General features: G+C 42.0%; 1 protein-coding gene and 1 long non-coding RNA gene across 3 annotated transcripts; one reads left to right on the top strand and one right to left on the bottom strand.

The window, feature by feature from the left end:
- Window positions 1-961: 961 nt before the first annotated feature.
- Window positions 962-4148, bottom strand: LOC120503851. Its single transcript, XR_005627863.1, has 3 exons — window positions 3919-4148; window positions 2725-2903; window positions 962-1210 (listed from the first exon to the last, which is right to left on the bottom strand). It is a non-coding gene; the product is annotated as an uncharacterized LOC120503851 (long non-coding RNA).
- On the top strand, window positions 3616-26463 carry TRMT61A (tRNA methyltransferase 61A). 2 transcript variants are annotated; one of them, XM_039712873.1, is made up of 5 exons: window positions 3616-3748; window positions 6335-6526; window positions 6617-6699; window positions 16533-16799; window positions 25051-26463. In XM_039712873.1, exons 2-5 carry the CDS (start codon window positions 6369-6371, stop codon window positions 25377-25379), a joined length of 837 nt encoding a protein of 278 aa, XP_039568807.1. In that variant the 5' UTR covers window positions 3616-3748; window positions 6335-6368; the 3' UTR covers window positions 25380-26463. The 2 variants fall into 2 exon arrangements, with proteins under 2 accessions (XP_039568807.1, XP_039568806.1); XM_039712872.1 differs by having other exon boundaries at window positions 6335-6699.

Genomic DNA, 26463 nt, shown 5'->3' with positions numbered 1-26463 from the left:
TTGTAGGAATGAGCAAGTTTGTCCCAAAGCTAAGATGCAGATGAGAATCCTACTGTTTGCAGAAATAATAATATGTTAACAATGTGAATTAGTATCTTGATTTGACTTTCACCTTTACATAAGAGTATCTTTATCTTTCTCTGACGTGTTTCTCACAGCAGAACCTGTGTTTATCCTCCTGTCCAAACAGAGTGTATTTATCCATGAGAGTGCAGATCTGAGTTCCAGAGTTGCTTTCCTTGACATGAGCTGTGAATGTCAGGAGACATCACCTAAACCTCTTTCCCCATCACAATCCTTTCAGCACCATGACCAGTACCCTCACCCTAACAACAAGCATGTGTACTTTACAGAGCTGCTTAGGACTTAAAAATAATAATATACATATAGAGGAAATCATTGCAAAATAAAAAGCCTAGACTGCTTCAAATAAAAATGTGCTGTGTTTGGCTGCCATCCAGATTTCCGAGTTATTCCAGGTCTGGTAGGCTGAGATGCTGAGTATACAGATCTCCAGGAGAAGCCAAGGGCTCAGCATCTGTGCAAGTCCGGTCTCAGCTTCCGGATCAAAGAACAAATCCTCTCTCTTGGTCTCCTCTGCACTTTTAACCTCACAAAGTCTTCCCCTACACACTAATAATTTCACACAATGGTCATGCTTCAGAATAGTGCAAATTGCAAATAATGCATGGCTATACAAGTATTAAATTATTACAAGTGTAAAATTGTACCTAGAGTCCTCAATAAATTACAATATAAATGTAATATCACTGGATTACCTCAGCTACAAACATAATTCTGATTGTGGATTTTTTAATGTAAAACATTAATATTTTATTCTTAATTTGAAACAGAAATATACTAAAACCATTTTCTTACATTATGGAGTATTTTTGTGGTGGTGTTCTCCACAAAGAGAAAAAAAAAAGCCAGTCAGGGTAGGTTTTGAAGGCTCCTTTTATCTTATTCCATAATCTATTGCCACACAAACAAAGAAGCAATCAACTGTTCTGTAGTTTAATTGTTCAGGAGATTTGTGGAGTCAAGGTCACCTCAAGATCCAAAATCCAAGGATCCGTTTCATTGTATATGCTCCTTTTCTCCCCGTCTTGCAGAACAGGGAATACCAGTCGTGGTGAGCAGGTAGAAGTCTCAGTGTGCCAAACATTACAGCACTTCCAACACAAACACACAGCTCTTCTTCACAGAACTTGGGTGACATGGAGAGAGAGTCAGGAACACAAAATCACTAAAATATATCCAATTTACACGTTTGACAAGCAATGCATCCTCTACCCCCCTCTTCTCACCACTATTTGACAAATTTCTAGCATGCAGTAAGTCAGAAGTGGCTGGGTTTTACTCAGACAGCATTTAAAGATTTGCTGAAAGCTGTGTGTAAATTGGATCCTATCTTTGTCACAGCATTCTGTGCCAGCTTCCCTAGTGACTTAATTACAGATGCTGTGCCCTGTGTCAACAGCCTCTGATCACCCGCTTTATCTGCCTCATCTGCTGGGAAACACTCTTTGGATAAGCCTGTATGGCCTGTTAGACTGTGATAAAGGCACCAAAACTCACTTTCCATGCTGGGGTGGTATCTTAGTGAATACTGATTTATATGCTACATTTCCAGTTGGAAAGGTGGGCTGATTACTCCAGAGATCTTTGCACTGAGCTTTAACAATGAAGAATTAAGGGAAGTTAATCAAGGGCCATGCAGCTAACTTCCTAAGAGGCTTAATTATAAATGTTGTGTGGTGTGCAAGTGCAAGAGGAGATGGGTGTTAGCTAGTGAATGTGTCTTCTGAAATTACTTGCGTGAACAGAATATGAACCTGAAGAATTAGGGGATAAACATCATCTTGGAAACACAGAACAATATTCCAAATTAGGAAACAACAAGAGAAAGTGGTTTGCTGTGAACAACTGAATTGTTTCCAATTCCTAATCTACAACTAAACACCACTTGAAAATTAAACGTAACACTCATGTACCAGTAGATTAAAGAAACTGGCCATAGCTCCATCTGCTTAACTTGTCAAATGAAACTTCTCTTCCCATTTATCACTTAAAATGTATTTGCTTAGTTATTATCCTTGGTGCATTTTTTCTCACAGCTTAGGCAGGCTGTTGAAAATTACTGATTGTTTCCAGTGAGCTGAGTGCCTATGGAAATGAGGAGTTGCTGAGTGTCTCAATCTTGCACACAGTCAGGCCCACAGTGATCTGAACAGCAGCCCATCATGGGAAAGAAAGGACATGAGAACATAAACAATGACAAATATAACCAGTGACACTAAAAATGACAGAAAATTAAACAAAGTGGGTGCAAATATAAAGGCACAGTAGAGCCATGATTGCTAGTCAGAAAAACAGCTGAGTAGGAGTTTGCAGTTTAAGAAACCTCTGAAACTGCATACATTATGTTTAGATTAGATGGAGAAGAGTTTCATAACTAACAAAGACTACTGCAATTATGCTATGGGCAGGTCAACACCATAACAAAAAATATGTTCTCACTGAAGGTAATGGGAAAAAAAAATCCCTTATTCTTGGTGTAACCACATTAATTTAAAGAATCACAGATCATCATCTAAACAGCTCTCCGTTACTGGGTTTGTGATTGTGAAAGGATGACTTTTTCTCCATTATTGTGTATTACAGGTTACTGGTGAATGCAGCACAGTACAGAGTGTTATCTGATTTAGCTGGGAACACTACCTGCACGTCCGAGGTGATTCACATGCTCCCTGCTATGCCCATCCCGCTCCCATGCCAGGTGGCCTGGGCTTGTTGTGAGCAGAAGATGAGGCAATATTCTCCTCCTTTGCTCCTCCTTGCCTCCTGACTACAGCCCCCGTACCACCGGGGCAGGCAGGGCTCTCCACATCACTTCGATCCTAAACACGAGACAGAAGTAGGAGTTAGTACCATGCTGTTAGAGGGTTAGATAACAATTCTGCTGCTTCTGAGCCCACAGTGTGGTTTCTCCTGCAGCCTTATGAAACCCCTGTGAAGAGCTTGGTTGGCCTCGAGCTGCCTTTCCCTGAGGCTGCCCTGGGGGAAGGGCATGCAGAACTTTCTGGAAGCTGTCTGCCTGGAGGCCATGGAGGCAAGGCCCAGGTCTGCCAGTGGCAAAGTCATTCCCTGGGGAAGGGGCTTGAGCCCGGCTGGCGGTGGCCCTCGGGACACCCTACACGTTCAACAGGCGATGAACGCCAAGTTCCCACTTTGCTATCAGTCCCCATTGCAGCTGTTCCCAGTGACCCACTGGGACCCGTCCAGTTTCACTGACAGGGCAGCTGCCCGAGGCAGGAGCACCCCGCCAGGGTGCCTGGGGGGCTGCTGAGGCTGCTCACTGACCGTCCCCACTGCTCAGGACCCAGCAAGACAGGCCGGGGCGGGGGCGGTCAGCAGGGGACTGCGGGGGACAGGCGCCTCGAAAGGGCTGAGGTGCGCTCAGGGGGATGGACGCTTCGATGGGACTGTGGGCATGACGGGCTCAGGGGAACGGGTGCCTTGATGGAGCTGTGGGCATGACGGGCTGAGGGAAACGGGCGCCTCAGGAGGGCTGCAGGAGCTAGGTCTGACATCGCGCCGGCAGAAGCGGCGGCGACTCCCCGGCTGCCGGCAGGGCTGGCGGGGGCGGAGGCGGTGGGAGCGTCAGCAGCCTGCGACCGAGGCGGAAGAAGGCGCTGGGCGGCTCCGCGTGTGAGGAGAGCCGGGCCGGGCCGGGCTTGGGGAGGTAAAGGGCTCGGGGCACGGGGAGAACCGTCCCCACGGGGACGCGGGGCGCTGGGGCCGGGCCGTTCCTGCCCCGCGGAGCGGCCGCCCGGGGCCGTGACGGGCTAACGCTGCTCTCCCGCCGGCGAGTGCCGCCTCTCACCCCTTCCCTGCCCAGTCCGTGCTTCTCACCTGCCCGCAGCTGAGGCTCCCGGGCCCGCTGGCTGCTGGGGTGCAGGAGCCGCATTACCGCCCTCGGGATACGGAAGGGGGCTGAGGGGAACCTGGCACCGGGGTCACCCCTCTGAGCCGGGGCACGGAGCGACTGCCCAGCCTGCGTGCGCCTGGGCAGGGAGGGGGCTGTGCCTGCCCCGTCTGCCGGAGGTTCCCCTGCCCCCGTGCCTAGCACCAGGCTTCAGGAGGGGGCAGGGGCAGCCTGCCAGGTCCCTGTGGCAGCTGGTCAGGGAAGAGACGTGTGCCTGGGTTGTGGTTGAAGGGAACGCAGTGTCATGTTAGTGCTTTTATTTGTGAGGCTGCGAGGGTTCCCCTGAGGCGTTGGGTTTAGGTCTCTGCAGCCGTGGCAAGCGCAGGGGGAAGTCCTGGCCCCGTGTCGGGGGATGCCGCAGCAATCCCCTGCGTGCTGCCCGGGGAAAACCAAACGGTGCGGGAGCCTCTGCACTGCCAGGCAGTGGGGAGTACTGGGAGGGGTGGTAGGTCACTGTGCTCCTTGACAAGGGGGCGAGGCAAAGAAACTTCCGAATTCCTCACCAATTCCAAAATTCCTCACCGATTATACCCCAAATGTATGAATATAATGCAGCAGGTGAGGTCTGAGCCTAAGGGATGTGTCACTTGGGGTGTCAGCGTGCACTGATATGGATGGACTTGCTGGACTTGCTGGTCTTAAAGGTCCCTTCCAGCCTTTAGGATTCTGTGGTTCACTGCTGTGGCTATTAGCTGTGCTAAGTGTAGTGGCTCAAAGGGAGGCAAGGAAGCTGGGAGCCAGTTGGTGTAATCAAAGGGAGAGGAATTCGTTCAGTGTTCCTGCAGGTTTGCTACAGGATTCTTTTGCACATGGGTGTAACACAGTAAATACTGTGAAAAAAATGGATTCCATTCGAGGTCCTTTCAGATTACACTTGTGAGAGCTGAAAACTGCACTGCATTAAAAGTATCTGGAATGAGAACTCTTAAATATCATTTATGAAAGATTAAGACATGAACATAATCATAGGGTGCAAGCTATAAAAGACAGCATTTGTTCTATCTCACAAAGTCCTTTATCTATACATTTCTGAATTCATGGGATGCCCTTCTTACTATTTCACCAGATGTCCAGACAAGCCTCTTCTGCTTTGGCATCTGAACACCTTATGCAATAACCATGTCATAAGCTTTGGAAGTTTCAGCCACAAGCACATCTGTTTATCAGCCTCAGTGGCTGCAGTGGAAAAATTATAAATCTAGCTGCTTAACAGCAAATTGAGCAACATGGAGCTTCAGGCATGAGCCAGACTACAGACACCAGACTACACTTTGAGAACTGAATGCTTTTAATTTAAATGATGAAGCAGGACCAAACTCTTAAACATTCAACACAGAAGTGCTGGAATTCAGTAATTATTCTGAAACTAAAAGTAACACTGCTTTTGATTCTGCCAGGGATGATGTACCAGAAATCTGACTTTCAAAGCCTTCTGTCATAGGCTTTAATTTCTAACTTTGGGATCCCTTTTACATCGTTAAGCAATTCTTGCATGAACTGATCAACCTGCAGCTTAGACAGTTAGCTGCTTTATCTGAAAGGCAATGTCAGGTTTCATTGTAAGCTGCCTTCTGATTTCTAGATTGTCTTCTCAAAGCCATCAAAATTTAATTGTAATTCTCTAAAACAGCTCTGAGACCATGGGGCTGAAGTGATTCAACTGTTGGCATTAGCTTGCAAGTGGTTGCTTACATTTAGCTGGAGCAGAGATCACTTCCCAGACAATTACTTTGCACCCCCAATGGCAAATTAAAGGCCACAATATTATTTTCTTTTTCCATGTAGTTAGTCCAGTTTATGCATAAATTAATGTCCTTAGCCTATCTCTAAATGTTCATTTGGAAAACTTTCAAGTATACTTTTGTTAGTGGTCCTAATAGCTGGGGATTGAGGTCCAGGCAAATAGCAGAATGTCTTTATGTTGCAAATCATCAAAAAATAAGCAAGAAGATGGGAATAGAAGTTAAACTTAATAATATGCTCTGAGTGCTCAGGAACTGTAATTGAACAGGGTGCTGAAATTGGTATTAACCTACAGTAGCATTTTGGAGCATGCTGAGTAAATTATAATGTATTTCCCGATTTTTCTTTAAGATGTACCATAAACCAAGAAAAATACTTGTTATTTTCAAATCTGTGGGATCCTTCCATTGATTGTAATTGGATCAAGAGTACAGTGGAGAGCAGCTCCCTGAACTTCCTGGAGCTCTCTTGCTAGCATCTTATTTGCACAGTGTGGTTTTGTTCTGTATTGGAGAAAATAAAATTACTTGGTTTTATGTCTGTAGTTTCAGCTCCACCGTGGTCCTGTGAAACTCTCCTGACATTTTTATTCTTCTCTAGGTGACAATCATCAGCCAGCTACAAGATTGTCACCATGAGTTTTGTGGCATATGGAGATACGATACGGGATGGTGACACGGCTATTGTGTTCCTGGGCCACGAGTCCATGTTTCCTGTGAAGGTGCAGCATGGCTCCGTAACACAGACTAAGTATGGGGTCATCAGGCATTCCACGGACCTCATAGGCAAGAGGTATGGCTCCAAAGTGACCTGCAGTAAAGGAGGATGGGTGTTCATTCTTCACCCGACTCCAGAGCTGTGGACCATGAATCTCCCGCACAGGACGCAGATTCTGTATTCCACTGACATCTCCATAATCACCATGATGCTGGAACTGAAGCCAGGCTCCATAGTGTGTGAATCAGGTAATAATTACTATGTTGAAATCCTTTATTAGGAGCTAACACCAACACTTTCATTAAAAAAACAGGGTTTTCTTTGTGTTTTGCAAAAAGTTGCACTTTCTTTCCACTGTGATACAATTTTCCCTGCCCACGTGTTGAAGAATTCTGTATCATGTGCACATGTTTTCAGCTGCTGTTTCTTGAAAAATTGATGCTACCAAGGTGTGCAGCCTCATTTATGTGGGTATACCTCTGAGCATGTATTTGGTTAATTCATCTTCTTAGAAAAAATATGGAAACATTTTAATTTACCTTTTCTGAAACTGTTGTTAAGTACTTAAAATGTGTTTGTAAATACATGATTTAAATCAAGATTCAGGCTTTGAATTAGCAGTTTCAGAGGATGTAGTTGAGATAACCTGGTGAAAGAGACTCTGGTGATAGGGTGTTGAACTCATAAGAGAAATAAATTGGCAATATTTATATATGGTACTGTGTAAGTACATAAATTTCACTCTTCTTTTTCCAAGTATAATCTACTTGTAGCACCACAACCACATGCAAAATCACTGATTAAATACAATGGGTGATGTGTTCATCACAGGGCTGTGTTTTATTTCTAAACTTGGTTTAATTTATTAACAGCTTTCATGTTTTTGCTTAATTTGGCAGTAAGGAGTGAAAATTGACATAAATGTTTTCTTGGTTGCATGGAGTTTATAATAATGTCATGGACCTTTATTACTACAGGCTTGCTTGATTTGAATGAATCTCTGTGGTTTGGAGAAATAGCAGCTGAGGTAGTTTGTTCTTGTTTTTTCTGGCTGTTTGAGCATTTTTGAAGCAGTTCCACACACCTCCCTCTCAAGCATAGATATCGTAAAGGATCAGCATGACAGGACTGTGATGCACTGTGCTTTCTTACGTTTACCATTTCCTGTTCCCACTCATGCATAATTTTGGGCAGCTTTTCAGGCATAATGACCACTTTCCAGCACAACTGAGACAGCACTTATCTCTGCCCCCAGTTGAGAGCCAGGCAGTGTGTTTAGCTGGTTGCTGTGCAGCAGCACTTGAAGCAGGCAAAGCCCTGTGCAGAAGCCTCTGGTGCTGTGAAAATAGCTGAGTCCTGTGAGTTTGTGATTTGGTTTGCAGGACGATCAGACGTTTTCAGTTTTGTCATGGGAAGTTTCTGTATTCATCAGCTCTTCCTCTCCCTGCTATGTTTAGACAGGATGGGAAAAATAAACAACAAATCATCTGGGGGGCAGGGGGAAGAGATTGGAATTGTTCCATGTCCTGTCTCACTCAGACTAGTCAAATGTACAGAGCTGTATATAAAATATTTTCAATAATGTCCAAGGTGCCTAGGGAGGATGAAAATGTTTAATCTCTTGCTTATCTAAACAGCTAAGAAATGGAAACACTTGATGATTTCCTAAAATGTTGTGAGTCAAAAGTCATAGCCACAAATCAATTGTTTTTGCTAAGGGGAAACTGTCCCCAGGTTCATTTTAATGCTCGTACTGACAATGTATTGCAACTTCAGCTTTCCAGGCAAAGTTTTATAGCTATAGTTATGCTTGTATTGCTTGCAAGGTTCACTGTTCACAAAGGAAGGAAAGAAGAAAGAATACTATAATAAATCCATCTGGCTAACTTTGAAGCAAGAGACCTTACTGCAGATTAACTTTGAATTAAAAACTTGACGGTATTGACAACTGGAGCCTGCAGTGTGGTCATGTAGCCTGCTTTGGTGCCATCCTAAATTCTATGGTGTTTGGTGATCCAAAACCATTAGCTCTAGATTAGCCTTGTGCGGACCAGACAGAGCCAGCCCAATGGTGATGAGTAGAAACAAGACAGGAAATCTGGTATAGTAAAACTTGAGTCTGCTTCCTGCTGGTGCCACGTTGAGGTGTGTTTTAAGCATTAATTAGCACAGAGGTCTGTCTTTTTTATTGTTTGAACTTAGATATACAGTTGCTGTATGAACTGGCAAAGCAGACTGTGAAACATGCTGGGCTCTTTTCCTCTTGTGTTACTAACTCAACTGTAGAGGTGTGTCCTGTATTTAGCCATTGAATGCTAGCAGAATTTTTAATTGGTCTCCCCAGCTGTGAGAATAGATGATTGAAAAAGTAAGAGGAAATAACTTCTGTGTCGTGTTGAAATGCTGTGAATTTAAATGATCTTCTGCATGTGATTATAAAAATGGAGTAGAATAACTAGAAGGATTAATTTTATGTCACTTTAATTATACAATTTAAATTGATAATTTAATGATATAGTTTAAATTGATTAATCATGATTTGTCCTAAAAGATACAAACATATTAATATAGTTTTTACTATGTTTAATCATCTTTAATAAACACATAAAGAGCAAGCTTGTCAGCAGCACATGCATAATTAAAATGACCCAGGCATACTCTGTTGAGGAAGCTCTAAGGAGACTCTGCATCCACCTGATGTTTCATGACAGAGGTGTAGGAATATGATCCTTTTTCTGTCTTCTTCTAATTTCTAATTTATAAAGGTATGTTGAGTTTTAAAACTCTTAGCACTCTTTACTAGAGCTAAGATATTTTTAAAATATTGGTCCCTGCTCTTAGAAATTCCGCACTTGGAGACAGTTTTTAACAGCCCTATCTCTCCAAAATTATGATACTCAAAATAGCTGCTTAAATATCTGCTGTGAGTGGCCCAATTGTATGAAAGTTTCATTCTTGCCAGGTAACTCTAATAATCCCATTTGTGTTCATTGCATGTGCAGCAATGCCTAGATAAAGGAAAAGGCTCAATCTTTCTCTTCTGTCTCACCCCACTCTCCAAATTGTCACCTTCCCAAGCTAGGCTCTCTGTAGGATAATTCCATTTGACAACTGATTTTGAGGTCTTCATGTTTATTTTTAATGCTATACTGGAACCAATATGAAACCTTTCAAATATTTTTCCAAGCAAAATCCTCTTCTTTTCAGTCCCCACACATCAAGGCTTTTTTACTGTTCTCTCTCCATGGTGAGATGTAAAAGAGTGCCTGTCTTAATAGTACAGCATGTAAAATCTCATTTAATCTGATAAATCTCAGAAATATTTTGGCTTCAGTGGAGTGTAGTATTTAGACAAAATGTAATTTAGTCAAAAGCACTTTAACCACCATCCCAGTGATCCTTCAGCATTCACAAAATCAGACTCACGTGAGCAAAAACGTTAATTGATTTTTTGTTTCCCCTCAGCTAAATCCCAAATTAAAAATTGCTAAACCCTATTCATTGCTACACAGCAATGGGTTTCTGAGCTGAAGGACTGGATTTCTGAAGGCTGAGAGCAGTGTTCTGGGTTCTCATGGTTTCTCAGAGGAGTAATAGGAGCTGCCACCCAGCCTTACCCTAGAGCTTTTCAAAAACAATTATGAAATTTTCAAACTCACAGCCTGGGTATAGATTTTGTTAAAGAGTACACTCATAAAAATTTAATGAGGACTTAATGATTAATGGATACTTAATAAATGATTAAGAGTTTGTTGTGGAGTCCCAGCAAGTTAGCTGTATGCTTCTGACTCTTCTGAAGTGCTTATAGACTTTTTGACAAATTCTGCTCATGTCTTCATTATTTTTGTGTCATAAGTACATATAAATTGTTTGCAGCTCTGTTTTTAGTGTAAAGTACAGATCAAAGTTATTTTGATTCTGGAATGTGCCCAAACTAATTATGTCTGTGTTTTATAATGTCTCCCTTATCTACCTCTTAGCAGCTGTTCAGGTTAGAGTGAGAGAAGAATTAGAAAACCTGATCCTTTTAGAGCACCTCTTGAAGTATTAGGAAGGCCTCATCAGTACAAATGTCATAAACCACAACATTCTCTTGCCACAGCAAGGCACTAAACAGGTGCTGGGGCCCCCAAGAGAAGGGCAGTAGAAAAGATGTGGATCTATTGGAGCAAGTCCAGAGGGAGCCATGAATATGAACAGGGAGCTGGACACTTTCCCTATGGAGACTGGCTGAGAGAGCTGGACTTGTTCAGCCTGGAGAAGAGAAGGCTCCAGGGAGATCTTACAGCACCTTCCAGTACCTAAAGGAGCTGCAGGAGAGCTGGGGAGAGGGGATTTTACAAGGGCATTGGGTGATAGGACAAGGGGTAACAGGTTTAAACTGAAAAGTGTATTAGGAGGAAACCATTACTGTGAAGGTGCTGAAGCCCTGGCACAGATTGCCCAGAAAAGCTGTGGATGCCCCATCCCTGGAGGTGCTGAAGCCCAGACTGGATGGGTTTTGAGCAACCTGGTCTAGTGGAAAGGTGTCCCTGCCCCACACAGGTGGGTTGGAACTAAAGAATCTTTAAACATCTTTAAGCTCAAACCATTCTGTGAGTCTATGATGATTCTATGAACCAAATCTCTGACCACATGAGGCATCACTGTGATGTATTCAGACTTGTGGCTGTCATGTAGCTGATGAGGAATGCTGTTCATACCCTGAAGTGTTTGTTTCCAGACTTTCTGGACTCACTTTGATCTTGTAATCTGATATAATACCTGACCACCATGTATACATCTTGTGCAGCTCTAAACCTAACCCTGTTGTTAACCATATTATGTCCATTCTATAGAAGATTCCTTCCTAAAAATTCAGACTTTTGAATCTATAAGGAAAATGTATTTCTTCACTTGAATCTCTAAAGAAAAATTAATTCTTCATATTCTTTTTTAGGCAGTGCCAGCCTTGAAAACCTCCCTACTATCCTTCCCTCAGCTCCTCAGTCTGGTCAGTGAGCAGTGGCCCTCTCTGACCTCCAGCCTGTTGCCTAAAATTAAAATGCCTGCTTCAGGATGGTGTCCATTACAGATAGGCAGATAAGCTAATTTTCTGTCATGGGAACTTCTTGACTGCAAAGTGAACTTTTTTGATTAGGTGTTTTCTCTTTCATCCATCAGTTCAACTCCTCGAAATTCTCTCCCTCCCTCTCTTCCTTCTCTCTGTCCCTGCTCCTCCTGTGTCTTACCTCTGTTACCATGATTTGGACCCTTGACTACCTTCCCAGGAAGATCTTTGGGTTAATTTCCATCAAATGCTTAATATCTTTTCATGTATTCATTATAAGTCATTACAGAAACTTGTCATGTAGAGTGAGCAGTCTGTCTGTTCAGTGGTTCTTGACAGATTTTAGCTGTGGAGTTGTTAGCTGTGTCTCAAGATTAATTTTCCCTTGGTTTTGAGGCTCCTTCCGTTCTCATGGCTGATTCATGACCTATCTCACTATTTGCTAGGACTGAGTGGTGTAGCTAGGAGACAAAGAGAGCAACACTGTCATTGTTTTGTTGTATTTACACATTTCAGAATATCTTAGGTAGCCAAATTTTGCATCAGAAGTTTAAGTACTCCTAAAAGGTTCCTACATATTTTAGAGACCCAGTATTAAATAGCACTTTGCATACTTTTCTTTTTTTTCCTGTTTCCAAGCAATATGAACCTTTTTATGCACTTAAGAGCTTATTCAGCTTTATTCCAAAATGCTTTTGCTTACACACAGCTGTACACATCTATAAATCCTAAATGACAATTTGTAGCTCCTTTTTTAAAAAGAAGCACAATGATGAGTAACTTCTAGGGAAGACAAGCCAAGCAATAGCCTGCAAAGAGAAAACGTAGTGGAACACAGAATCAGGTCACTTATATTTATGGCACGGGTAGGATTCCAGGAGATTAGACAAATATCCTTTGCAATAAGGAAACCAGACTAACAGAAAACAGTGTGAAATGTACTTTGTATCCTATATCAGTTAGGCGCTGTGCTCGATGCCATGGTGACACTCAGTCTTGGCAGTATTCTGTGCTGAAATAACATGCTTTATTTTTGAACAGCTCAGATATTGTCCACTGCAACTTTTGAGAAGGTGAGAAATTATTTTAACGTGGTCATTGTTTCAAGATGGCTGAGGTGTGTGGAGGCTTCTCTGTGGAAAACTTGTCATTTGAATAAGCAGAGGGTGAGAAGAGATCTGTTGGAGGTCAGGACAGTTGAGAAGTTCATCTGATCAATACTTGCTTGTCTGCAAATCAGAAGGAGCTGTCAGTAGGTGCTGAGCCAGAGTGTTTTATACAGGTGTCCACTTGCTAGGACTGAAATCCTAAAACTGCAGAGATCTGCTTGTTTTGGGAGAGGGGCAAAAACACTCCCCAAGAGCTTATATGTATCAGAGAAGGAGAATGTCGTGTGCCTGAGCCCAAGAAGAAGGAAAGGATACTGCATCAATGTGCAGGGCCATTAGCCACCTAAATCGTGGGTGTAGCACAGGAGCTTAATTCCTGCCTTTGGTCTGAAGTGGAGCCCATTCCTAGTTCACACTGTGCTGATCCCCTGCATGGTGCTGCCTCCTCAGATGTTGAGCTCTGTGTGGCATATTGGGGCCCCTGCAATGCAGATGTCTGCTTTTTGACTAAGATGTTTGAGATCACAGAACAGTCAATGTAAAAGAGCATCATATTTTCCGAGTGAAAATTAGCAATGACATAACTGCTCACCTAAATGAGCTCTAAAGCAGCAGCTGTGCTGTCAAGGTTGTCTTTGGTACAGTTTGAATTGCTGTTTTTTTGCCTCTGTTCTGTAGAGTCCATTCATGATTAAAACAGTAGTCAGGTGGGCATTGTCCTGTGGTAGAGAGCAAACAGTTTTTAAGGCCATTTATTGTGCAGGCTGTCAGAAAGGGAGCATCCTGGTGTAAAAATTATAAATTAGTTGTTCTAGTTGTCTTACCTTCTGCTTTCTAGGTCATATCAGGAACACAGACATTTCACTGCACCTCTGTGAAAAAGAAAATCCACTGAAGTTCTTCCAGTTCTGATCTTGCCTCTTCTGATACAAAATGTTAATTTTTGAGTATCCAGTTTTTTGGTTCAGATAATTTGTATACAGGTAATTCAGCTATGCTATTTCTGGTTTGGTAGCAATCTACTATGTCTGCAGTAGTACTCCTCAGGTTTTGCTGCTGTCCTGACTGATTCTGTATCATGCTAGGATACATTTCATTTCCCAAGGAAACTTGTACCCAACTAGAACTTACTCCAAACTGGTGCCTAAGACTCTTTGAGTAATATTTTGCTTTTTATCAGTAGTAATTTTGAAATAAAGAGAAATTGAGATGGTTACAGGAGGACAAAAATGTTGAATGTTGCAGATTTGCAGGGAAGAAGGGGAATATAAACATTAATTTCCCCTTCTACAACATCACAAAAACATTGGGTTGAACCCCTGCCTTGTGCAGACAGTGCTGATTGGGCTTTAGGGCTTGTGGCAGGTATGGACTCATGCCAGACTCATATTAATGGATCACATCAAATGTTCCCATCTATTGGGCACATGAGAGTTAAGGGTCATCATCATGTCACATGTCTGGGTTCTGAATATATTTTGTAGGAGAGATTTTTACAGTAGTGTGTGATTCATAATCATTTTGTTTCCTGCAGTTTTGAGGGTGTTGTTACAGAGAAGGCAGGCAGCATCTTCAGAAATACTCCCATTAACACTATTAATGTGATAGAATTTGATATGTTAAAATCTGATACATATGTATTGTTCTCATGTTTGTGGTAGGCAGTCAACAATAAATAATTCCTGGCAACCTTGTTTAACAAAAGTTCTGTCAATAATACGCCTGCAAATGGTGACTTCCAACATCTTGGTTTTAGTTCAGGGTTTGGCTTGAAGTGTTTGTGAATAAAAGAAGAGTTTTAGAAAAGAAGCCAAAAAATCGTAATGGGTTTTCCTATGGAGGAGACAAATGGTATCTTCTGTGGTGTTTTTAAGAGCATATTTAAAAGGAAAGTGATTAAAAATGTAAAAGAATATGAACAAGGAAACTGGATACATGCACAAGCTGCCTTGCTCTTCTGCTTACAGCCCAGGCTTGTTCACTCCTTCAGATTAGCAGAGAGAGATGCAGAAAATGCGCAGCACTACACATTTGAGAGGTACAATAATTACATTTCCTCATTTTACAATAGCTCTCAATTGTGTAATCCTCCCTTTTGGCATGAAATGTAAAGGCAGAATTTCAGTCTTTAGGATCCTGTGAGCAGTAGTTCCTGCTTTTGTCATTAAAAACATATCAGTGGAATACTATTTCTTTATTATGCACATATATCATTGAGTTTTCACAACCACATGGCTGCTGTGCTGCTCCTTTGACCAGGGAAAAGTTTGCTTTGACATTTAGATCCTTCAAGCTGTGACAGGGTGGTTTTTGATGCACGCACATCTAGATGTGTTTTGCTTTTTCATTGTTTTATTTTAATACCACCTTGACTGCCTGCATTTTCACTGTACTAAATACATGTGTGTAAATGTTTCTCTCTTCTCTTGGACCTCTCTGAAGCCAGTGCCAAAACCTGTAGGTGCTGCCTCCCTCTGTGCCCTGCCCTGCTGGAGCTGCAGCAGGTGCCAGCCTGCCCGCTGGGGTCAGAGCCTCTCACAGGGCAGCTCCCGCGGTGCAGCCACTGGATCCGGTGGCAAACACGGGCCCTGAGCTCTGTTTACAGTCTGAGTGTCTCCCCTTTCAGAGCTGTCGGGTTAAACATGGTGCCACAGCAGTGTTCCTCCCCTTATGTGACTAGAGGGCAAGAACCTGGGATCTGCCAGTGAGCTCAGACTTCCTGTATGATTATGGAAAGTACTGCACCAATTAAGCGGCTGTACCAGCCCCTGTGCCCCCCTAATTAATTTCCTTTCTACTCGTTTCTGAGCTGCTGTACTTCAGATTCTGTCCTTTATGTGTTTTTTAAGATTTATGCTAGCTGAAAGAACTTGCCTCAGGCTGAACAGTCATTGAAAATAGCTAGAAATAGATTTTATTTCTATGGGAGAATTGTGTTCTAAGCACAGAATTAGGAATCCATAAACACAGAGAATTCAGGCTTGCTGTGGGGTTTTGAGTTTGGGGGATTACTCCATTAAATGCCATTTGAGTGACTAAGTTGCAATGGGAATTGGTATATGGGTGTTTTCTTAAATTAAAATCTTTGTTATTAGTCATCCATCTATTTAATATGCCAATGGATCATTTAAAGTAAGTTTCTTAAATTATCAAACTAAAACAAGGAAAAAATCTTGGTTTTGTCAGTCCCTGTTTGTACATGGTAATTGTAGTTACCTACAATTTTGTGATAGATTTTGTTAGACTACATTAAGCGTGTGTAGGTGTGTATGTGTGTAAGTGACCTGTGAAAACAGGTGTTTGATGAGTGTGACTGCAAGGAGCCAAGAGGCCTTAGTTTTGGGTAATTCCAGTGGGAGTTGAGAGTGTCTCTTAAGAGATCTGTGCAAAGCAAACTGTATCCTGAAGGCCATTTGTTTGCATGGATGTTAATAGGATTTTCAAGCATAGACCCATGCCAACATCTTTTCTTTGTTTAGTGAAGTATAATGTTTTGAAAATCCATTAAAATTTGCCTTAATCTCTTTTCACCCTAGAAGAGCCTGACACTTTGAAAAAAACCTCTCCAATTAATTTCCCTGAAATTTTCCTGTTGCATTTACTTCTTCTTGTTCTCTAGTGGCAGATGTTAGAGCTATAGCTGACCCTTGGCATTAGTTTCCTACTCCAGGGAGATAGAACAGATCTGGGTTTGCCAGATTTTGTAATGAATGCTTTGAGGACCCGGAAGACTGTTTCCTAGGACACGTAGTCCCTCCCTCCTTGTGAAGGAAGGACTGTTCTCTTTCAGGAGCTGAGCCAGTGGTTTGTGTTCACTTGAGTTTTGAGCAAGTGTTCCAAGCAGGGAGATGAATGCAGACGACTTTAGTTCTGCTGTTTGTCTCTGACAAGCTCAATTTCACGAGTTGTTTGTCTTCCCCAGGTACGGGCAGCGGGTCCCTGTCCCACGCCCTCATCCGGACGGTGGCTCCCAGCGGGCACCTGTACACAGTGGAGTTCCACCAGCAACGGGCTGAGAAGGCGCGGGAGGAGTTTCGGGAGCACGGGGTGGAGCACCTGGTCACTGTGACCAACCAGGACGTCTGCAAAAATGGCTTTGGGGTCTCAAACGTTGCAGATGCCGTGTTCCTAGATATTCCATCTCCATGGGAAGCCATAGGACATGCCAAGTCAGCATTAAAAGCTGAAGGTAACTGCATTTTTCTCTTTCTGTTCAGGAAGCACTGTGCACATACCTCTGCCTTTGAGCCATACACTAGATGTGCTCCCTTCCCTTGTGTGATCACTGTTCTCAAATGTCAGTCTCCAGGCATTTCTAAGGCTATAAAACCTTCAAAAGGTGTCTTCAATTTACAGTGGAAGATTTGAAAGGAGAAGAACAATTTTTTCCTGCAGACCTGTGAGAGCTGCTACAATTAGCATGGGCAGTTTATAAAAACTCCTTTGAACCATTCTCAAGTGCATTTTGCTAGATCTGAGGTGTGTGGGAAGCAGAAGTAACAATAAATGCTGAAAGCAAATTTCTTTGGCAATTCAGTGGAAAGGTGTTTGAATAAAAGGTGTTCAGCCTCAGTTCACATCAATCATTGCAGATTTGTACCCATTTAACAGAGCACCCCAGTGGTAATGTTAAAAAAACAGTGGTTACACTTAAATATGCTTGCCAGTTTATGTCCTAAATCTTTGTGCTGGGAGCTAGTAAGAAGTTTGCCATTGGATGCAGTGGGAATGGAACATAAAGAATGTTCTAGCTTATGCCAGTTACTCTGGGATTGTGACAGCAAGTAAGAACTGATGTTGAGGTTTTGCACAGATATCATCACTTTATTATACCTCTTTTCCCTATAGAAAAATAAATTTCAGTGAATAAAAAATTATTTTATAATGGAATAAATTTTAATTAATTTCATAATTGTGTGGATCTGAATTAACTTTTGCCAAATTACTTCCATCTACAAAAATGACTTCTCTAATGAAGAGAGCATGGAGTGCTGAACAGTGTCCATGCTGGGACATGAGTTCAAAAAAACTTATTATGTGCCAAGGCCCAGTTCTTTGTTAAAATATGTAATCACAGGCTAGACTTGAAGTGAATTGCTAAGTCTTCTTGAAATCACAAGATTGAAGCTTGTTCTTAAAGGTCACTCAATGTGCACTGCCTTGCTGAGTCAGGACCAGCCCCACTGTTAGGCTACCTCAGCTACTACTGAAAATTTTCTAGAAAGCTTTGTGATACCCACATAACACACTTTCTTTAAAAAGTGAATAAACAGAGTGAGCCTTGTTAGCACTCTGTACCTGCAATGGTTACAGCTCAATTTGTAACAGCTTTCCAGTGTGTCCTGGGGGGGAAGAAAATCACTGCACTGTACAATGCCCTTCCCATGCTCAAATTATCTAATCTAGTGAGCACAACACTCAGCTGACTTCCCAGCTTGGAAGGCGCTGCATTGCGCAGTCCAATTTGAATTATTTAAGTGCTGCATGCTTAGAATACTAAGCAGGGCTGCTTGAGCAGTTCCAAGTTTTGAATCCTTGTCTCACTCCAGCATTTGAAATCCTAGAAAATGTAATACAGTCCCAAACTGGCCATACCATCTGGCTATGCTTTTCTGTGCTATGCTACAGGGTTACATCTGCTTAGGCAATATAAATAATACTTCAAAATCCCACATTTTTGTGTTTGTGAAGTGGCGTCATTCACTTTATGAGCCACTCAAAAGGGGAAGTTGCTCATCCTTGCTGCAGGTTTTGCTGCAACCAGGCTCCCATGTCTGAGATCTGGTACTGGTCTAAGGCTCCTCTTTTGGGCAACCTGGTACCTGACTGACTGGGTGCATTTTTTAAAATTTTGCTGTTTTGCATATAAACAAAAACCGGTTTTCATAGAAAATATAATTAATCGTAGTAGTAAAATGTGAAAACTTACACACTTTCCTGTTTTATCCTGAGTCATGCGGGTAGTTTTGTTGTGGTTTTTTTACTGCTGTTAAATTTAAAATATGGCAGAAGGTTATCTGTAACTGCTTCCCTTTCCCTACCACAGGCAGATAATTTAACAGTGCTCCTTTGTTTTGTTTTCAAAGAGTTAAACCTCTTCTGCAGTACAGCCTGTGCACATTCTGCTGTTATTGAACCCCCTTCCAGGGTTTGTGTGGTGATAAAACATCACTGCAGGAAATGAGTTCCACTCTTTTCTGTCCACACCCTCTCTCTCAAATCTGGACAGGGTCACATTTGAACCATTCACACTGTGGGTTTTGTTGTGATGTGCCATGCAAATATCACAGCTCTACTGCCAGATAGTGGTAATTTAGTCCCTGAAGTCTTAAGGTATTTTGAATTAAATGAGAACTAAGCAAATTCTAAATATAGCATTAGCTACTCTCTTCCTTAAAACCTCAATACTCACAACAGAGTTCAGCTGAGATGACATGGGAGAGTTCTCAACCTTAACAAAACCTTATCAGATCAGTGGTTTTTCTTCCACTTCAGCTCAAGGTCCTGAATAGTTGCAGCTCCTCGTAGGCTGAGTGTTAATGATCCTGCTTACAGAGTACAATTATCACTCACGTTATGCCTTGCAGGATGCTGTAAATACACCACTTAGAGCAGTTTGGCCTCCCATTTAAAGCACTGCCAGCCTCTGAAGAGCTGAAGGAATAAAATGGCACAGTACGGTTGTGGCTGGAAGTTCTTTTCTCTGGTGATGCTCTCTGCGACGTTCAGGTTTGCATCTCAGCTGCATCCTTTTGTGCTGATGTCACCAGTCACACTTCCAGCAGAAAAGCTGCTTGTAGCATCTCTGAGGCACTGCTGCACTGCAGAACTTCCTTTCATTTCCAGACCTGCACTGTTTTTCTTCTGCAGCATCTGCTGATTAATGCTTTTCTGTTGTCATAGCTGCTGTTCCAAATATCTGACCTTGGTGGTTTTTGCAAAGTTGATGCTAACCCCTTCAGGCTAAACTTTTAAAAATTAGGAAAACGAGAAAATTGTGAGGTAACAAAAATATTCTCAATATTCTACAGTTCTTAAATGCCCTGAAACTTTTGACTCACAGTCATTTCTCAGCTGAATACTGTAGTGCTTTGAATATAATTCTGCACCCACCTACTCTACTCTCATAAATACTGTCTATTTCTTCCAAAGCTGTGGAAGATGAGGGGGAAACCCACTGGTACAATAATTTTCATACAGATTTTAAATTTTCAGGTAGAGGGATGGAAAATTACAGCCATGTATTAGGGTGGATTCGCCTCTTGTATTTTAAGTTGCTTCTTGTGGTGTTTAACAGTCTGAGTCACAAAATTATTAAAACCACCTCTCTTTTATTTCCTTTCTTTCTTTAAAGATTTTACTCTTAAATTCAGATTTTCCATTCCCTCTAGAGCATAGTAAAGCCCCTAAATTATGAGTTTATCACATTGTGATCCTTGAAAACAACTGAATCAAGTAACATGGTGCTGTCAATTCTCCCCCCAAAACTCTGCAGGTAAGGTTCACTTTGAACATCTGCCTCTCTGGGCCTCTGCACTTCCATGTCCATGTAGGAAGCCTCACTGGCTATTTTTCTTGAGCTCCAGAGGTTATTCATGGTCCCAGTTTTAAACCATCCAGGTGTGGCTTTGAGGCACAGCTTCTGTCCCTCACCATGTGAAGTACTTCAACTACTAATTAATTCATCCCTAGCTTGGGTCTCTCAGGGCTTGGTAGGTCAGGTGCACACGGTGGGCCTGCCTGAAGTACAAGTGTACTTCATGTGTAGAGAGTCAAGAAGAGGGATTCCTGCATCAAAATCCTCACTGTGGAATGCCAGCCAAAGCTACTAGCTTTTACACAGTTTGAAGGAAGTAGTTTGGGATGAAAGGATCCCTAAAGAAAGTCGTTAGGTTTTCTTCCTCAGTATGAAGCAAATTGATTCTTTGATTTCCTTGTTACATGTTTTTACCAGCCCATAATAATGAGCAGGAATAAATTCCTTTTGAATGATGCACCTACAAGTACAGAGGTTAAGGTCACATTTGCAGAAAATCACATCAAGCTCCTATTAGTGAGCTGGCAAGTGATTTGGAGAAAATTCTCTTTTCTGAATCAAGAAACATCCTTTAATTTCTTCCAACAGCCAAATCCTCTAATTTCACTTGTCAGGGAAGCTACATCAAATCGCCCACGAGCACACGCACTTAAAGGACATTCTGTCCCCTTTTGCAGAGACAATATTTTTGTCACAGAGTAAATGCCACAGTGATGCTGCTCAGTGACTCTCCTGCCTCACCCCTACACAATGATAATGCCTGTATGGTTTTTTTTTTTCTTCCTTGAGATCTTTGTAATGTAATCTTCCAATTATGACAATGCATTTTAGTCCCAAAACCCAAGCTGTGTTCTTTTGCCAGAGGTAAAAATGTTGTGCTGTATTCTTCATGTCACAGAGTCATTCTAAAATTACTGGCCCTTTTCCCTAAAACTTAATGGTGCTGTACTACATGTGCATCATCTGAATAATACTGGGATGATGAAAGATCCTGTCAGAGCACTTGTGACACATACAATAACCTAGAAAAACAACAGCACATTTCTTGGACGTGCTTTCTGTATCATAAGCACACACTGGAGTCCTTGTCCTTTGATAGCACTGAGATTTTCCACACTTGAAACCGAATCCACTTAATAGCTAAACAGAGCTAGCAGAGATGTTAGTCCTTCCTCAGACAAACCACAAACAAAATTGTTTGTTAGAGTTGCACAGGAACATTCTGGCAACTTTCAAGACACTGGCTTCTTGTAGAGATGCAATGGTGAGTCCCTCAATTACCAATTAGATAAAGTCTGTTGAAATGTACAGTAATGTGTGGATGAATATCTTCTATTTCCCTCTTCCCTTAAGCTCACTTTTCTAATCATTCCAGCCTGAATTGTACTTCCATTTTCATGTCCTTTCGACCCTGTTGCTGGTTACAATGACTGCCAGGACTGTGTGGGCTTGTTCCAGGCTATGGATTCAGGACATTTAACCTCTCCATTAATGGTTCAAACTAACTCACTCCCTGTAAAACTGAAGGTAGAAAAAAACTCAAGTCTTTTCATGCAGTCTCATTATTCTCTTCTCCTCAACTGTAGCACTTGTCAGATGCATTATACATGAATAAACACATTTTTAGACAGCTCTTGAGATCAAAAAGCTCACACAGCTTCCCAATGTGAACAGGATTAATCTCTCATAATTACTATATCAATTTATGATGACACACAGATCTCATTAACCAAATTTAGGAACGGTAGCTTTCCTTAAAGGAGAGCTCTGAAAGAACAGAAACCCAGTTTGTACAAAAAAAGTTTCCATTCAGATGTTCTCACTGCTCTCTAGTCTAGTCCATCCCTTTGTGATCCACAGACAGAGCAGTGTGCCCCAGGGAGGAGAGGGAGGGAGTTCATGTCTTTTCTTCATTCACTAAGGGATCCTTGGCATGGCAAGACAAAGCAGTGCATATTCAAGTCCTTTAAGCCCTAGAAGCCTCTTGGTGTCTAAAGGACAAGAGGGCTCTCAAAGAGTCTGAGAACTGTGATTGCTGAAATCTAGATGTGTATTTGTTTGGTGATTGTGACAGAAAGGGCGTTGCCTAGCTGGTAGTCCAGCTGGGTACAGAGGGCAGAATTCAGAAGCATTGGCTCTGTTAAAGATGACAATGTCTCTGCTCCTGGGACAGATGAGCATGTCCTTCTGAGTGCTGGATTTCTACTTTTTTTTTTTTTTTGCTGGTCTAAACACACCATAGGAATTGAAACTTCCAAATGTTTCTATTTTAGACAGGCTCTTGCAGTCTGGAACTGCAATTTCATTTTTTGCCTTCTAGCCTTCTGCTAACTGCAGCTTTCCAATCTTCACTCCTAATATCTGCTTAATCACTAATTCCAGCCTGTAACTGCAAGTCAGATCTGGCCTGCCTGATGGTACAGGATAAAACAGAGGGACTCCACTTCCACTTGTTAGGATCTGTAGGGACAGATGCTTGATGGGTTTGCTTCTAAGCCCTTTGTAGGTACATTTATTTGGGAGGGATATATAAAAATAACGAGAGCTATAGGCATGAAAGGGGACAACAAAATTGACAGAACTATTAAAACCCATTGGATGGTCTCAGGTAGATGGAATACCAGCAGTTCACTGTTTTCTCATCTTTCACACCTGAGAAACTTCCAGCAGTGCAGGAAGTAAAGTAATATTCTTTGTGCTTGCCTTCTGGATATTTGCTACTGCAAGCAAGAGCTTTCTTCCTTACCAAATGGCTTGAAAGAGCCTGTTTTCTGTCACCCTACTTCCCCCAGCAGTTGTGAGGAGGCAGCCTGATAAATCTTCACCAAGTTTGGTGTTGAGGTGCTGTGCTCAGCTGACCAGCCCCAGGCAAGAGGAAGGCTTGACAAGAACCGTAGGTGGCTTTGCAGCTTGCATGGCAACAGCTGTGTGCAGGCTTTGAGTTTTTGACTGTAAATCCAGAGCATGTGAATTCAAAAGCCTGAATGTATCTCCAAACCCTTAGAGTCAGAATAAATAAGAACAGACTTACTGTAAATGTAAATATATTTTGCTTCCTTTATTGCAATATAAAACCTCAAAACCAAAAAGCCTGAATGAAGTAGTAGTCTCTGGTCTCTCAGATTCTTGTTTTGCAGACAAAGAGTTATTGTGAACTGACATTTAGTTAAGTCAGACATTTGCTCAGTTCCCTACACAATAAGAATATAAATTCTTTGTAACATGTATGCATCATAGTAGCTTTCTTATTATGTAACAGATATTTTTTTCTTGAGCTTTTATGTTTTACATCTGCAGCCATGGTAGAGTGTGTAAGTTCTTTGGGCAGAAAAGATTAGCTGTCAGATTCAGGAACATTTTGGTAGTGCTGACCATCCTGATGAACATGCAAATCTAATTTCATGGCAGTTAATGGACTGGGCATGCAATTAAATCAGCATCAACAGGCTTGGTTCATAAAGACACATACCAGCATTAGTTGTGCAGGTGATTATTAGATTTGGGTTTTAATTGTCACTCCAGGGAATTACTTGTCCAAGGTACTTTGTTCTGAAGATTCATGATAAGAACCCCTTGGTGCAGAGACTTTATTTGAGGACTAAAATTAAATCCTGCTTAGCGTATGGTGGATTAATGGTTGTGGAAAGTGTTCTTCCCCAGGCAGTACCCAGCACATCATTGCTGCACAGTAACTGGAGTGCTACAGTGACGCTTTCAGACCTGATGCTTTCTTTTTTTAGAGATCTGACTTTAGAAACGAAAAAGGAAAAAAAAAAAAAGGGGGAGTTTGAGATAAAGCAGGCTTCATGTAGTCCCAGCATTGCCTCTATTTTTAGCAGGATGCTTTTCTCTGGCTTGCACGGGTTCTTTAACTACTTAGATGGCTGGTATTGGAAGGTTTGACTGGAGCCCAGGAGAGGACTGGGGAGGAATGCAAATCAGGTCACCAGGCATTTTCATCTAATTGTAATAATTGAAACAGTAGCTGAAGCTGCATTGCCCAGTGTTCCTTCCTCCTGCACAAAAGCTTTTCAGGAAGGGCAGTTGCCTTGAGGGACACTGTGTCCTGGGTGAAAGCACATGCCCTGGTCTTATGGCAGACAGTGTCCTTATAATTCTTTGATCTGATTTGGCTGTGGCTTTTCAGGGTAAATCTGAATCATTCTATTCTCAGCTGTTAAGGTGACATTGTAGCTTAGAAAGGTGTAGGAGGCCTATTAATAGTCCATATTAAGAATCAAAAATCAGAACTGTGCATAGACAAGGAGACAAGTGTTAGTTTATCACTTACAAGTCCCGTCCTGGAGTTTTACAACATTTGCTGTAAGCCTGCACGATGTGATATCCAGTAAACTTCAATGCTCAGGAGACATGCTTGACTAAAAGGGTAAAGCCTTAACAGCACTCCATCTATGGCTTGGAGAGCTGCCTTTATTCTGTCCACGCATACCAGCGTCCTCAGCTGAACACAGCGGCTTTGTCGGGGCTCCGCGCTGCGCGGGGTGTGCAGGATGACTTCTGCCTTTGTGTGCGTGCCAGCTGCAGTTTGGTGCCTCAGTCCACAGCAGTGCAGAGTGATTCCAAAGGAGTCGCTGCTCTGAAGGGATCAACTTTAACAGTTTTGCTGTGAACAAGTGTCGAGGGCAGCATTGGATGTGGAAGTTGAATGAAGTTGCTGTTGTTGTTTTTAAAGGGTCTGAAGCATCCTGTGGAGTTGTCCATGTTTGATTTTGTGCTGACACTTTAGACCAACAAAGCTGCCATGTGAAGATTTTCTTGAAGAATGTTTTCACTTTGTCTGTATAATAGTAATTCTATGGGCATCTGGGAGAATTTGAGAAAAGATGAAAAGTGCTTCATTTTGGCTTTTGCCCTGTTTTCCACTACCTGTCTTATTTTGCAGGTGGCCGCATCTGCTCTTTCTCCCCCTGCATTGAACAAGTTCAAAGAACCTGCCTAGCGATGGAAGAATATGGTTTCACAGAGATTAACACCTTGGAAATTCTGCTCCGAGTGTACAACGTAAGGACAGTTAGCCTGCAAATCCCTGACCTTGGAAAAGCAGCTGAGGATAATTCTAGCACTGGCTTTGACAGCAGCAGCCCATCACATCAAGGCAGCCCGTGTGCTAATCTGCAGCAGGGGACTGTGCAGTTCAAGAGTGGCGTGCCACTGAGGGAGGTGGTTGGGCACACTGGGTACCTGACCTTTGCCACCAAGAGCCTGGTGTAGTACATGCCCAGTTTGTGCAGTCTGGAGTGGAGTTTGTGTGTATTCTGTTTTCATGGCTCTTTTTTTGTATGGCATCCAAAGTTTTACTTGTCAGGGAATTCCATATATAGTCAGATTTGGTTGGAATATGCTTTGTTTAAATAGCACACAAGCATTAAGCAGAGCAGCATCAAGGGAATGTTGAAACTCTGGAATGGTGCTCCACTTGCTGTCAGAAAGAAGATAAATTAATAGCAAATGGCCATTCACTGGAATGTGCAGAATTAAGATTTCTCTTAAGAAAGCAAAACAAACAACAGACAAATTACAAATAAGTTGGATTTTTTCCTCCTTTTTTTCTGAATTACTTTCCCAGGTTTATGTTTTTATTTTTTCCTAGCACCACTGGACACTATTCTTTTAACTTCTCCAGTGTCTGTGTTGTTCTCAAGAATGTGCAAGTGCCTACTTCCTACATTTTAGATAAGAAAGTTCCAAGATTATAGGGTTGCCAGCACAGCTGTTCACAGAATCAGTGTTTCCGTGGAATAGTGTTCCAGAGGATTATTGGCAACACTCAGGAGCACAACCTCTTACTCCATTCCAGGCTGGCATCTGCAAATCATTTTGACTACACAGAGGTCAAAGAAGTGTGGTAATTGTTGGATTTAATTTAAATTGGTATATTGTGCTCATCAGTTTGTAGTAGAAATTTGAACCTGGATCCATACAGTCATATTCTAAGAGAACGACCGCTTGCATGGTTGATGAATCCACTGTGAAAATTAACTGAGCAGCTGGCTAATATTATCTGAGCACCTCTTTGTAAGTGGTGTGGATGAGGTTCCAGTTGTTTGGTGGTTAATTTCCATTATGGTGTATTGTTTTCCTGCAGCTGAATGACAGAAAGATTGCTTTTGGCAGGATTTCTGTCTCCAAATTACATCAATAATGCAAACTTAGTAAAATCCTCAACCAACCTTATTAATTAAGTTTTCAGATCATTTACTCTTTGGTCTTCCATACAGAGATGGTGGGTGTGATGAACTGTTTGAATGCTGGATTACATTTTGTATTTATAGATTAAAATAATAATGCAAATTTA

This window comes from Passer montanus, unplaced genomic scaffold, assembly GCF_014805655.1.
Source record: "Passer montanus isolate IOZ18808 unplaced genomic scaffold, ASM1480565v1 scaffold27, whole genome shotgun sequence".
NCBI lineage: Eukaryota > Metazoa > Chordata > Aves > Passeriformes > Passeridae > Passer > Passer montanus.
Note: the sequence above shows the minus strand (reverse complement) of the source record. Positions and strands in the feature narration are given on the sequence as shown.

Bases quoted from the DNA above. Each gene is read 5' to 3' on its own strand.
- TRMT61A (XM_039712872.1), top strand. From the start codon at position 6,369: ATGAGTTTTGTGGCATATGGAGATACGATACGGGATGGTGACACGGCT. The intron at 6,700-16,532 runs GTAATAATTACT...TGTCTTCCCCAG, and splicing joins CTCCATAGTGTGTGAATCAG to GTACGGGCAGCGGGTCCCTG. The intron at 16,800-25,050 runs GTAACTGCATTT...CTTATTTTGCAG, and splicing joins GTCAGCATTAAAAGCTGAAG to GTGGCCGCATCTGCTCTTTC.